Consider the following 13,922-nt stretch of genomic DNA (forward strand, 5'->3'; position numbering starts at 1 on the left):
ACCCCGCAGAGGTAGTGTAGCAAAGCAACCTGGGTGTTGTAGTCTATTGGCGGGAAGGAGTCTTGGCGCCTTCCTTTCTCATGGCTTCCTAGAGGCTGTTAAAGGAAGAGCCGCTTTCTTCCTGCCTCCCAAGCTGCCCAGCGGCGCCGGTTGCCGGGGAACGCCAGCGCCGTGGGAGGGGATGGCTGGAGGGTACGGCTTAGGTGCTGGGGCCGGAGTTGAGTTGGTGAAGAAGAGCTGGGGCTCGTCATGAAACAACGGAAAGCTCCGGGGCCTGGGGGCGGCGGTAGCCGCAAGAAGAGAGGTAATATGAGCGACCAAAGGTTGAGGAAAGCGTAGTTGGGCGGAGTTGGGGGAGCAGGCCGCGAAGCATTCTAGGGAGACCTCCCACAGCAGCCTGTTAAAAGAAAAAAAAAAAAAAAAGGGATTGAGGAGGGAGAGTAACCAGGGAATCAGAAGGTTAAAAGGGCAATTGGCCCTCCCGCGAATGGAAAGGATATAGGGGCTGGAGTAGGGGGCAAAGCGGGTGAATAAATGGGACGAAGTGAAGGCTAAAAGGGGACCCTTACAGAGGAAGGGAACAAAAAACTTGTAGGAATGTTTTGTTTGTTTTTACTTTTTAAAAATTGAGGTATAATTGACATATAACATTATGTTAGTTTCAGGTGTACAACATAATGTGTGTATATATTTCGAAATGATTACCACGTAAAATTAGCATCCATCACCATACATAGTTACAAACATTTTTTTATTCTTGTGAAAAGAACTTTTAAGATCTACTCTTCAGCAACTTTCAAATATACAGTACACTATCATTAACTATAGTCACTGTGCTGTACTTTAAATCCCTATGACTTAGGGGTGTTTTTGATAAAAGTTAAATGTGTGGGGACGGGAGGGGAGAGGTATAGCTTTGCAGGTTCACATAGAACTGGAAGAAAAATAAGTTGGAGAGTATGTCAATAATCCTAATAGGCAAGGATCACGTTTTACACATTACTGAATCCCCAAGGACTAACACGAAGCAGGATTTAGTAAATGTTAATTGAATGACTGAAGCGTGAGACAGTCATAAATCATGAAGGGCTACAGGTGGGAGTAGGGAAAAGATAGTTGTGGAGGAGAGAGGAAGAAAGACTGGGGAGTGACAGTGTGGTAGGGTTGAAGTAGGGGGGGGGTTTACTGTGAAGGATTTGAGATGATGGAAGAATGTGTAGCAAGAGGACCTCATCAGGTTAGTCTGCTCAAAAAGAAGCAAGCTTATGAAGAGACCAGGGAAATGTGAGCTGCAGCAAGAACAGTCACCCTGGGAACCCAGGGCAGATCATGAAATGAAATGGAATCTCTACAGGGCTGCCTCAAAACAAAACAAAAAAACTGGGTGACTGCATTTTATAGTATAGGCAAAGAGGTATTAGGAATAGTGATAGTGCATTAGGCCATTGGATTGAGGACTAAAGTTGCAGTCTGGGAATAAACCTTATCCAAACTGTTTAAAGATAACTAAGGCAGTTTTGAGGCAATGCCTTTCCTTCCAGGAATGAAGGGAGGATATGAAACAGAAGTGTGGAAGTGTTCAGTGCTGGTTCTGCCTATGTCAAACCAGTCAAGCATATTTGGTTGATAGGAGGAAAATCAAAATAGAAATAACGTAAGAATGTCCTCATTATACCACATGCATATACAGTAATACTCATGTACACACCTGTGTATAATTTTTATATTGAAACTAGTTATCCATAAAGATTATGGTGGGTCTTTTCTTCACTAAAGAAAGCAGAGAGGCTGTTCACTTTAGAAATCCAAAGAATTAGTTATATAAATTCCTGATCTGATAGACTCCAGTATATTTTTTTCTTGTGAGGCATGACCACTCCCCAGGGAAAAGTGAGAGGAATAGAAAGGTGTGTGTAATATTGGAATGGCTTCTTAAATCTCCTCTAAGTCATGGTTAGAAGATACCGTGAATAGAAGACAATCAGGGTCATTAAAGGAAAGCTTTATAGAAAGCCATGATGAATTGCCTCATTTACATTTTATTATCTGTCTAAAAGCCAAAAATATTATGAACCCAGCACTGTGTTAAAAGATAATGGCATAATCTGAAGATGATAGTTTCTGTCCTCATTGTGTGATATCGGCAGGAAGAAAAGACAGTTTAAGGTGGTCTTTCTTGAAGTGCTGAGTTGTAAAGTGTAGACTTCATTTGAGAACTGATTGACAGTTGTTGCTGTTTTATGTTTAGTGATGGTTTTAAAGTAAGAGAATTAGGTAAAGATAACATATGTTAAAAACTGTGGACATTGAAATAATCAGAACAACGGTACTTGGAAGAAAAATTTCAACTACTTCATAGATTTTTTTAAACCTGTATACTGTTATCATTGTATTTGTATTTTTCATTTAATATCTTTCAGTTAAAGAGGAGTTTGTATTAGCATGTCTTAAGTTGGTATGTTCTTTACTTAAAATAACCTGAATCAAATCCTGAATACTAACTAGTTGTCAGGGTGGCTTAAGTGACCAGATAGGTTATTCTATGGTCTGGTTTGCTAGTTACTTCTCATGTATTAGAATAAATAGAGGGCTTCCCTGGTGGCGCAGTGGTTGAGGGTCTGCCTGCCAATGCAGGGGATGCGGGTTCGTGCCCCGGTCTGGGAAGATCCCACATGCCATGGAGCAACTAAGCCCGTGTGCCACAACTACTGAGCCTGCATGTCCGGAGCCTGTGCTCTGCAACGGGAGAGGCCACAACAGTGAGAGGCCCGCATACTGCAAAAAAATAGAATAAATAGAATAAGCCTTCTCTCTGTAGAGATGAAAATGTTTGTGTGTTTTCATTCAAAAAGCAGATTATGTGTTTTCTGTATTTAGACTAAATTTTGACTTAGTATTCTTGGATTCCTCCACAGGTTTAAGTGACATTTCTCCATCTACAAGCCTACCACCCCTGGTTGAAGGCCAGCTACGCTGCTTTCTGAAACTTACTGTTAATAAAGTCATATGGAAGATTACAAAGCCTCCTGCTTGTGTACTTGTTCGAGTGAGATGGTGGGGAGAAACATCAGAAGGAACAGTCTTTTGTCCCAGGGATGCATTGCAGATGGAACCAAAAGCTGTGAGAACAACTACACGTTATGCTATTCGCTGTGGTCCAAAGCAGTTTACCTCTTATCTAACAGGTATGTTTTTGTCTTATCATTTCACCTGTAGGCCTAATAAGAAGCATGTGATTATGTTGTTAACAATAGGTATTATCGTGTACTTAGTATCTATGGCATTGTTAATTATTGAGGCGTCAAAGAGGTTTTATAATAGCCACCATTATTGAGAGTATACTATGTGCTACCAGTTGATACATATTATTTCTAATCCTTAATAACCTTGCAAGATAGATATTTTCTCTGTTTTATAGACAATGAAACTGAGGTTCAGAGAAATAAAATGAATCCTCTATAAGGTTACATAGTTGACAAATGGCCAAACTAGGATTTGAACCCACTTCTCTCTGACACCAAAACTCATGCACTTGTCACCACACCATGCTTCTTTAAGGAATAACTGTAGTCTCTACTCTGGGACTTACATTATGCTCAAGGAAAGATGGTATAGATACAAAATTTATATAATACAAGATAATACATGCTAAATGCCAATGAGTGATTTAGTGAGTTAATAGTACAGGTTTTCAGAGAAGGGAGGATCCCTCTACTGGAACCAGGAGCTAAAATTTCTTCATTTCTGTTAAAGGGAAGCATTCTAAATGTACTGTGTTATTTCTCTATTCAGGTCAAGTTTTCATATAAACACATTTTGGATGGTAGACTTATCAAATCAATTCATTTCAAGTCAGTAAAAATTAAGCATTTATCATGTAAATATTATTGGGCTAAGAATACCAGAGAGCCAGAGGTGAATTAAAGATTAACTTGTCCTTAAGTTTGCATTCCTTCAAGAAGAAAATTTTGAAGACATCAAAATATAAAGAAAAAAAATTCAGTTATTCAAAAAATATGTATTGAACACTTAGCTTGTGCTAGACGTTGTGCTAGACACTGTGGAGATTACAAAAATGAATCAAAAAATTTAATCAGAATGGTGTCTAATTCTAACTAAATGCACAAAGAAGTTTAGTTACAATAGTAGGTAGAAAGTGATAAGAACTTTTAAAAGATACACATAGATATTTCATTAAGAAAATAAATGAGGGCTTCCCTGGTGGCACAGTGGTTGAGAGTCCGCCTGCTGATGCAGGGGACACGGGTTCATGCCCCGGTCCGGGAAGATCCCACATGCCACGGAGTGGCTAGGCCCGTGAGCCATGGCCGCTGAGCCTGCGTGTCCGGAGCCTGTGCTCCGCAACGGGAGAGGCCACAACACTGAGAGGCCCGCGTACCGCCCCCCCAAAAAAAAAGAAAGAAAAGAAAAGAAATGAGACATGGGTGAGCCTGGCTGTTAGTAAATACCCAACAAATGTTGGTACATTTCCCTTATTCTATATATGCACGTTATTTTATAGTCTGCAAAGTACTTTTATACCTATTAGCTCATAGAATTTTCAGAGAACTTGCATGATTAGGTAAGACAGGGACGGTGATATGTTAAGTAAGTTGCCTAAAGTCATATAACAAGCATTAAGCAGCTGCCATATAAGAGGATACTGTGCTATGTGTTTTACTTGCAATACTCCCATTCCTCACACAGCCATGATATAGGTATTATGATGCCTATTTTATAGACAGCTGTGGCTTACACAGAAGTAGCTTGTGAATGTTGGAGCCACAACACAATCACAAATCTTCTAATTGTAAATCCAATACTCTTTTCACTACAGCATTGAACAAAGGGTGAAAATGAACCACTTTCTCAACTTTGGTAAGAAAATGTTCAGAAGTTACACTGTCCTGAAATAATCTCAGATTGCATATGCATGCATTTTATTTCTCCTGCTGTAAATTAGGACCATGAAGGTGTTAAGTCTAAGCAACCAATTGACGAATACAGTTAAGGAGTTTATTTCCATTCCCTTTAGTTCTAAGTGCTCTCAGCCTTTCAGTGTTCCAGATATTATTGAGAAATAAGCAGTAAAATACTCCTGAGAGGCAGGAACCAACCCATGCATCTATACAAGAGAAGCCCTTTGTGCAGTTCAAAACTAGAAATGGTGAGAATTTAAAAACTGAGAATTTTTTTATTGTTGCTTTTTTATTTCAAAACTAAGGTCTGAGTCCTTGCCAAATATGTTAAAAATATATATATACTCTCTCAAAGGTATTTTCCTTATCAAATACTTGATATTCTAAATATTTTTATGTAATTTTTTCTCCATTCGAGGTATTTGTCATTGCTCTTCTCTAAAACTTTGTTGTTCTTTTGATCTTGAGTTCACTCTTCCCCACCCCCTGAATGATATGGTAAGTGTATCGTTTATTTGAAAATAAAATAACTTTTTTAAGTAAAAAAATTTTGTAATGTATATTCCTCTTCCCACTTCCAAAAAAACGTACATGAAAAATGTCTGCCTATGTTGTAATTGTTTCTGATTAGATATGGCTGTGCTGGTGCTGGAAGTAATCACCAAACTTGAACATCTTCCGGTTGGTAGAGTTCAGATCAGTGGACTAGCCCAGCTTTCTCCAACCCATCACATCAGTGGATTTTTTACCATTGTTTCACCAACATCTAAGAAACTTGGAGAACTCCAGGTAAAAATAGTATAATTCTCTGCTACATAGAATAAAACTTTGGGGGCACAAATAGTTGAGTCTGTTTGTAGAATGGGTAGGTACGTGACTCCCACATACCATGCAAATTCCCACTTCATGCTTTTGTTCATGTTTTTACCCAGACTGTCATGTACTTATTTCCCACTTATCCATATCCTCTTAGTTCTTTGCTGCCCATCTCAAGTTCCAAGAGACCTTCGCAGCTCCTACTGCACTCATTCTTCTCTTTATTTATTAATAAATGTACTCTTTATTAAATTTAGAATAACATGAATTACATAATCATTGTTCAGTTATAATCCTACATAGTCTCCAAAATTTTGTATTTGTAGTTTCCCTTTAATTTCCCTTCCTTTTAGTTTCTAGATTCCCTGGGAGAGAGGACAGTGTTTTCTACTTACTTTGTCTTTCCCACAGCTCCTAACATAGTGCCAAGCAGTAATGGCTTGTTTGACTCACTTAAGTGGTATCTTAAATGAGTCAACAAACTACGATTTTAATATTGTTGAATAAACTGTTTTCATTTTTTCAGTATTAGAAGTGCATAACCGGTTGTTGATTGTTCACTCATTGATTCAGCCTACATTTTTTTGATATGCTGTTATGTGCCACTAACTTAAGATACAAAGATAAGAGATGGGCCTTTCAGTTAGTTTTCCAAAGTCAGGTGGGAGGAAATAGAAGAGAGTAACAAGTAGAACGCAGTGTGATATTGATACACATATACCATAGATATGTACAGGATGGTGGGAAAGAACATAGAAGGGTCTCTTTCTGAGGGAGACTCTGGGAGTTCTTCCTAGAGAATTCTGAATATTCAAATCCTTGAGAAATTTATACCTTGTCAAATGTATTCTAAAATATGTATAGAAATTTAAGCAGGTATTTAAGAAAACAGTTCAAAAAAGATGAAAGAACATATAACATTACCAGATGTAAGAACCTATTATAAAACCACAAGCACATAATTATCAAAGGAAGAGAATAAAGTTCAGAAATAGATTTAACTAAGTAAAAGAACTGAACATTTTCTATATTCTATTCATCATATTTTTATTTATAATATATTGAAAGATAGTGACACCTTATGGTGGTAACTTCATGGTAAAATGGGACTGGTTTACTCCTCCTGCAAAAACAGTTTGGCATTATGTTTCAGAGCCATAATAATTATCATATATCATTTACCTCAATAATTCTACCCCTGGGGTCTTATATTAAGGAAATACCATAAAAAGAGAGGAAAGTTATATGCTTTGGACTGGTTATGGAAATGCACTTTTAATACTGAAAAAATGAAAACAGTTTATTCAATGATATTTAAATCATCTATTAGTGGAATATTTTGTTTCCATAAAAGATAAAATTATATAGTTATGATTGTGTAGCAACATGGAAAATTATTTTGGATTGATGACAAAAGAGAATTAAAATTATACCCACATATATGCATATGATTAATGACTGGGGAAGAAAAAACAAGGGAAAATAGAAACAGTTGGAGTGTAGAATTCTAGGTAGGTTTTTTCCCTATATAAAAAAATGAGATATAATTCATATGCCATAAAATTCACCCTTTTAAAGTATACAGTTCAGTAGTTTTTAGTGTATTCACAAGATTGTACAACCATCACGATTATCTAATTCCAGAGCATTTTATCACCCCAAGAAGAAACACTATACCCATTAGTAGTCATTCCCCTTTTTACCTTTCCCCAACCCCTGGCAACCACTAATCTACCTTCTGTCTCTATATATTGCCTATTCTGGACATTTCAAATAAATGATGTAATATAATATGTGACCTTTTGTATCTGGCTTCTTTCACTTGGCATAATGTTTTCAAAGTTCATCCATGTAGCATGAACCAGTACTTTATTCCTTATTATAGCTAAATAATATTCCATTGTATGGATATATTATAGCACATGTTGTTTATCCATTCTTTAGTTGATGGACATTTGGATTGTTTCCACTTTCTGACTTTTATGAATAATGCTGCTATGAACATTTGCATACAAGTTTTTTGTAGGCGTAGAATTGTGGTCATATGGTAAGTATGTTTAACCTTGAGGAACTAGTGGACTGTTTTCTAAGGTGGTGCATCTTTTTTCCTCCCTTACTTAAATGTCAGTTGATAAAATAATACTTGTATGTTTTTTATTTAAATGTCATTGGGTTCTTTAGAGAATTGTTTTAATAGAGCCTTGGAGACAGAGGTAAGATTTTGAAAGATTATGGAATAAGTAAATAAGTAGTAATTACAGTGAAGAAGTAGAAATAACAGTTAGAGATTTCTCTCTGTTTCCCACATAAATGGCAGCAAAGAAAGGGAGATGTAGTGTGACCTAATGGAAATAGCACAAGACTTGGACATGGAAAAACTGGTTATGAAAACATTTCTGGTGTTCATTTGTACTCTCTGAGCTTCAGTATCCTATTTTATAAAATGAAGACAATAACTTTTACCGTACGGCATTGTTGTAGGGGTTAAATGATATGAAAAATATATGGAAGCACTTAACATGGCACTTAGGCACATGACAGGGACATGCCAAATTTACTTGAATTGGAGAGGAAAGTATTGATAGTGGGCAGCAGAATTGAGAAGTTTGTTGCTACTTTAGAAGAGGAGTTGGCTAACTTTGCCCAGTGGACTAAATCTGGCCTTCTAACTAAAAATGGTTTTTATATGTTTAAAGGGTCATTTTAAAAAAGAAGAATGTGCAATAAAGCCTAAATTATTTATCCTCTGCCCCTTTATAGAATGAGTTTGCTGAGCCGTTTTTAGAGTATAGGAGACCTGATTTGTTTTGTAGGCCAAGAGAAAAGCAAGTGAAGAAAGATATTGAAAATAAAAGAGGATAATTGAGCAAGTAAGGTCTTGGAGAGAATTAGATGGGAATGAATTTCTATTAAGAACACAACTGATAGTGGTAAACTTTGGAATGGAGGAATTATAACAAGGAGGGAAAGAGGAGAAACATTTTGAGATGGATAACATTGAAGGAATTCACGCTGATAACTTTTTTAGGAACATTTATTTTTTTGGCCACACCACATTGCTTGTGGGATCTTAGTTCCCCGACCAGGGATTGAACCCCAGGCCCTTGGCAGTGAGAGCACAGAGTCCTAACCACTCGACTGCCAGGGAATTCCCATTAGCAACACTTATATGCATGCCTACCACATGTTAGGCACTACATGTTTTATTTCATTTAATTTTTTTGTTTTTATTAAATAGAGATAGATATGCAAAAGAATATCTTAGATGTATAAGATATAAAAATAACCATACAGTGAACACCCATTGGCTCGTCAACTAGGTTAAGAAATGTTAATAGGAAAAAAAAGAAATATTAATAGAATAACGGAAAGAAGCCAGGTTTAGAGATTCATCCGTATTACTTTGTGTATCAATAATTCCCTTTTGCAGAGTTGTGTTCTGTTACACAGTTTTCACAATTTTCATCCATTTGCCTTGGATGAAACCAGGCAGATATCCTTGCCTTGTTCTTTTTCTTGGGAGGAAAGCATTTGGTCTTTTCACTGTTAAATATGGTATTAGATGCAGGTTTTTCATAGATGCCCTTTATCATTGAGAAAGTTCAAGTTTTCTGAGAGATTTGATCATAAATGAGTATTGAATTTTATCAAATTCAACTGTTGCTAGAGGTTAGAGGTGAGAAGAGGGCATGACTACAAAGGGAGTTTTTGGGGGGTGATGGAAGTGTTCCATATCTTAATTATGGTGGTGGTTACATGGATCTAAACATAGATTACAATTCATAGAAGTGTATATTTACAAAAATGTCCATTTTACTGTGTTAAATAATTTTTTTTTTTAATGTAGCAGATCAAATGTGATGATAAACAGAAGTTGTCCCTCTACCTCTTGTTGGGACATGGCTGGGGACTTTGCAAACTGGAGCACATACCCTGACTAAAGCCACTAGTCTACTCCAGCTAATTTTTGCCACAATGGGATGGAAACCCAGCATTGCTGGATCTTCTGATTTTTCAAGAGAAGCCAGAAATTCAAATTTTTACATAAAATCTGTTTTCTTAATCACTGTTAAATAATTTTGAAATCTTTTAAAATGCTATATTGACTAGCATAAGTCTGAAAAATAGACATACTAATATGTTCTCTCCAATATCAGATGTTATAAATGCAGTAGATAATCCCAGAACTCCCCATTTTATATTAAAATTGCTTCTTTTTAAATTCCCCTAAAAGATACTCTGATCCTTTGGGTCAGGTTCCATGTTTTATTCATCTCTTTGCCCCAGGCAGGTAGCACAGAGCCTGGCACTGAACCAGTATCAACAAATATTTGTTAATTGAACACAGGAGTTAGGCCAGCACCTATATTTTGATTGTAAGGTGGGTGTGGCGGGTAACTGGACTTTCTTTTTCTTTCTCACTGGTAGTAAAGGCCTTTGAGTTGTTTTGAGACTAGTTCAGATTTGCTTAGGGATAAAGCAAAACTCTGGCCGGCCAGCCAGCAGGTTATTGTTAAGGCCAGGGACGCAGCCTTTATTCTCAGTGTCTCCTTTGTTTCTAGAATAAAGTGGCAGTCTTTTGGCAAGTGATGAATGGCAAGGAATGATTTTCTGACACTTATATTTGGGCAGCCAGGATTTTATGTGATCCTCTTATAGCAGTGGCTGCACAAAGTATTTATCCCACTGCATTCTGGTCATTTGTCTTTGTAGAAAATCTTAATGATGAATAGATTTAAAGGACTTTATGCTACCTAGTTCATGAACAAAATTCTCCTCATCAAGACTCAAGTGTGTTTATTGAGTCTATGCCTTGGCAGTTTCTCCACATAAATTATTCCATTGACCTTCCCAGAGACTTCTTAAAATATTTAACTGCAATCTTTCATTTTTGTCTTAGGCCATTCATCATTATGTGACTCTCTTTGGCTACTTGAACAATTCCTTCTGCTGTCTGTGTCATTGTAACTGAACTTTCCACACTGCTCTTCTTTTCTTTTGGAGTACATTCTTCAATTTCTTCTCTAAAGTTTGCTTTAGGCTTTGTTTTATTTTTTATTCCTACATTAGGCTTTTCTCCATTGGGCTTTTCAGAGACCTGGAAAGCATTTTAGTAGAGTGCCTGAATTCAGAGGAGTTGGACAATAAAGGAAACTTCAAGTAATTACTTTTCATCTTAATGTTCCTCCCTCTTCACCCTGCCTCATCCCCAGCATAGAACTAGGGCCTTATTTTTCTCAAATAGCTAGCAATAAGAATGCAACAGGTGCTATGTCATTCTTTTATTTTTCAGACCGTTAGTCATTATTATGCATACTTGTACACTAAGCGTATACTTACACTGATTAGTCTACAGAAAAATGAATAAGACAGTTTATACCTTCAAGGAATTCATAATCTGATCAGGATAACAAATAAACTGGAAGTACAAATACCTCCTTTAAGCCTCTGCTTTTTTTTTTAATCTTCAAATTAGGATAATATACTTTCCTGACAGTTATATCATCACATCAGCTTCTCTGTGTGAGGAACATAGCACACTTTCTGGCCTATTGTGAAGTGTTCAATAAATAGTGGTTATATTAATGGATAGATACAAAGTAAGTAGAAACATGAAAAATGGAGTGGCCATAACATCTCTGCCTGGACACGAAGAAGTTTTCACAGAGGAAGTAATGCTGGAGGAAATTTGCACGTGAAGGCATAAGAGAATGAAATATAAGGTACATTTAGAAAACTCTAAGTAATTGGTATATCCAGGAGAGAGAGATGGAGGAGAGGAACACAGTGAGAGATGAGGCTTCTGAGGTAGGCAAGAATTTGAACTAGATCCTATAAGGAACGGGGCCATTAATTTATATTAGAGAGTCTTAAAATTAATCAATGCTATTAAAAAAAAAAGACTTCTGATACATTACATGTCCCTTTCAGGTCTCACTTGCCCTGGAGCCTTTGTCAGAAACTTATGACAGCTACAGTCCTCTTCCTACCACTGACGTGACAGAAAATGTGCTTTTATCTGAACAAGGATTCAGAGAATATACTGAAGCAGGCAATACTCAATTTCTGGTTCCATCAAGGCCTCAGAGGATCCCTACCACCAAAATTGATGGAAAAGAGTTAGCAGCCAATAGCAGTAGGTCAACCACTCCAAGGTAATTACCACACCTAATACCAGTCAGACTGTCTGCTAACTCCCAGTGTACTCATAATTTCGGTCTTTCATTTGTGGTTGTGTAGAAGGTTAAAGGTAGTCATTCATTCAGCAAATAAGTATTAAGTACTCACTATGTTTCTGGTCCAGTACCAGGTGCTAGGCATAGAAATTGATAAGACACAATTCCTATTTTTGAGCATTGCTCACAATCTAGTGAGGAGGCCAATATACAGATAAATAAGTATGTCTAAGTCACATAGAGATGCCATGATAGGTGTACATGAAGGGAAAGAGGGAAAAGGCAGTGTTTTGTGAAATGGAATGAAGTAAGAGAAACAGATTTTGATTTTAAATAATTATCAGACGTTTGCTTTGTGTCAGGCTCAGCACTGAGCTCTTTATTTCATTCTCACTTTAGCCAAACCATACAATGATAGGTAAAACATCTATTATTTATTTAATTTGGGAAATGAAAAACATATTTACAAAGCCTGAGCTACACTGCTATACACCACTGATCCACTTTCTTTCTCTGACAAAGTGGAATGTTACCATAATGGATAATATACTGCTGAAGTTCTCCTTTATTTTAAAACAGGGGAAAGGACCACTTGTACTTTGCAGAGAACTCTGATACAATAAAGGACTCTTTCTTTGGACTACAGCACCATCTTAATTCAGGACAGGGTTTAGAGTCTATGACTCTGAAAGGCAAAGCCCCACAGAAGCAGATGTCCCTTCTCAACAGTTCTGAATTGCGGCCTCAAATGAGGACAGTTGCCAAGAGTCACAGTGACTCATGCCTTCTTTCTTCAAACAACCCTCCTACCAAGGACCTTCTTTTAGGTATGTATATATTTGTGAACTGAGACTAAGCTATATTTATTGGGATTACTCTGCTCATTAGGCAACCTACAAAGAGAACCAAGACTTCTGTTTGAACTAAATAGCCAAATACAAGTGAATATCTTACTAGAGTCCAGAATTTCTAACCATTTAAGGGCAGCTCTATTAAACCACTGAGTTTCTTCTAAATAATTACTGGGCACTTATAATTTTAAGTTTAGGGAAGGAACCATTTAAAGTGAACCTGGGTATGGGAGGAAAGCCTTTATCATAGAAAAATGTTAGTCCTGATTTTTTTCAAGATAATTCAAAGCAAATAAGATTTTTGTCTCATCATCAGAATTTACTTATACCATTGTGCAGAGACTAGTACTAAACTTGTTTCATATTCTGAAAACTGTTGTTTTCAGTGGGAACATTCAGTGCACAGAAACTGCTGATCTTACGCCTGGGTATTAAATATGACTGACAGCCAAACAGAAGTAGAAAGGAGTTGGTTTACCTGTGTAAGGGCTTACACTGAAATTTAAAAAGGAAATAGGAAAGAGGTTGTATTACCTCATTTTAGGTAGTGGTATTATATGAAAAGCAATTTTGGTACCTTATGTTACACTGTAACGGTCAACCATATATCTCTGTGACATCAAGAGCATGACATAAATTTGTCTCCATCCTCACAAGTAAAATTTCCAAAGTAGAATATCTGCAGCGTTAGTAGAAAAGTCTTTTAAATTAAAACTACTTGGACCTCTGTGGGGTCATGATCCATAGACTAAGCAAGTCTTGCCTTATCTGTGGAGCTGGACAGGGGTAATGGCGACCATTGTTTGATGTCCATACTTCGTTTCCTCCAGGATGTTTCCTTCCTCAGATTGTGTTACTCTGAACCATTTTATTTTTTATTTACCAAAGTACTGTACTTGGCTATTTGCAGTGTTTTCAAAACCAAATGTTTCTTTTTGTGTGTTTTTAATCTTCAATACTTGGTGCAATAGAAGCTGCAAAGATGTGCCACTTTATCTATGAAATGGAGTTTTGTATACCAATAAATTCTAGTTTAAAGACAAAAAAAAAAACTACGTGGATACAAAATTTACATTAGTAAGGATTTTTTTTAATGAAGAAAGACATTGTGTTAATATTTTTTCAACTAAAATGTCTATGATCCCCTAGTTTAAAAAATA

General features: G+C 36.7%; 1 protein-coding gene across 5 annotated transcripts in view; it reads left to right on the forward strand.

Moving 5' to 3' along the window:
• Nucleotides 1-86: 86 nt before the first annotated feature.
• The window catches only part of C2CD3 (C2 calcium dependent domain containing 3), a 130,666-nt gene continuing 116,830 nt past the window's right edge, over nucleotides 87-13,922 (forward strand). For 4 of the 5 annotated variants that reach the window (XM_029209643.1, XM_029209645.1, XM_029209647.1 and 1 more), the window contains exons 1-5: nucleotides 87-304; nucleotides 2,916-3,185; nucleotides 5,551-5,708; nucleotides 11,667-11,890; nucleotides 12,491-12,738. In XM_029209643.1, the coding sequence (XP_029065476.1) occupies nucleotides 250-304; nucleotides 2,916-3,185; nucleotides 5,551-5,708; nucleotides 11,667-11,890; nucleotides 12,491-12,738 (955 nt within the window). In that variant the 5' untranslated portion in view covers nucleotides 87-249. The remainder of the gene's footprint in view (nucleotides 305-2,915; nucleotides 3,186-5,550; nucleotides 5,709-11,666; nucleotides 11,891-12,490; nucleotides 12,739-13,922) is intronic. The other variant, XM_029209644.1, reaches the window with a different exon arrangement.

The sequence above is a fragment of the Monodon monoceros genome, unplaced genomic scaffold (genome assembly GCF_005190385.1).
Source record: "Monodon monoceros isolate NGI ecotype Baffin Bay Population unplaced genomic scaffold, NGI_Narwhal_1 Super_Scaffold_7, whole genome shotgun sequence".
NCBI lineage: Eukaryota > Metazoa > Chordata > Mammalia > Artiodactyla > Monodontidae > Monodon > Monodon monoceros.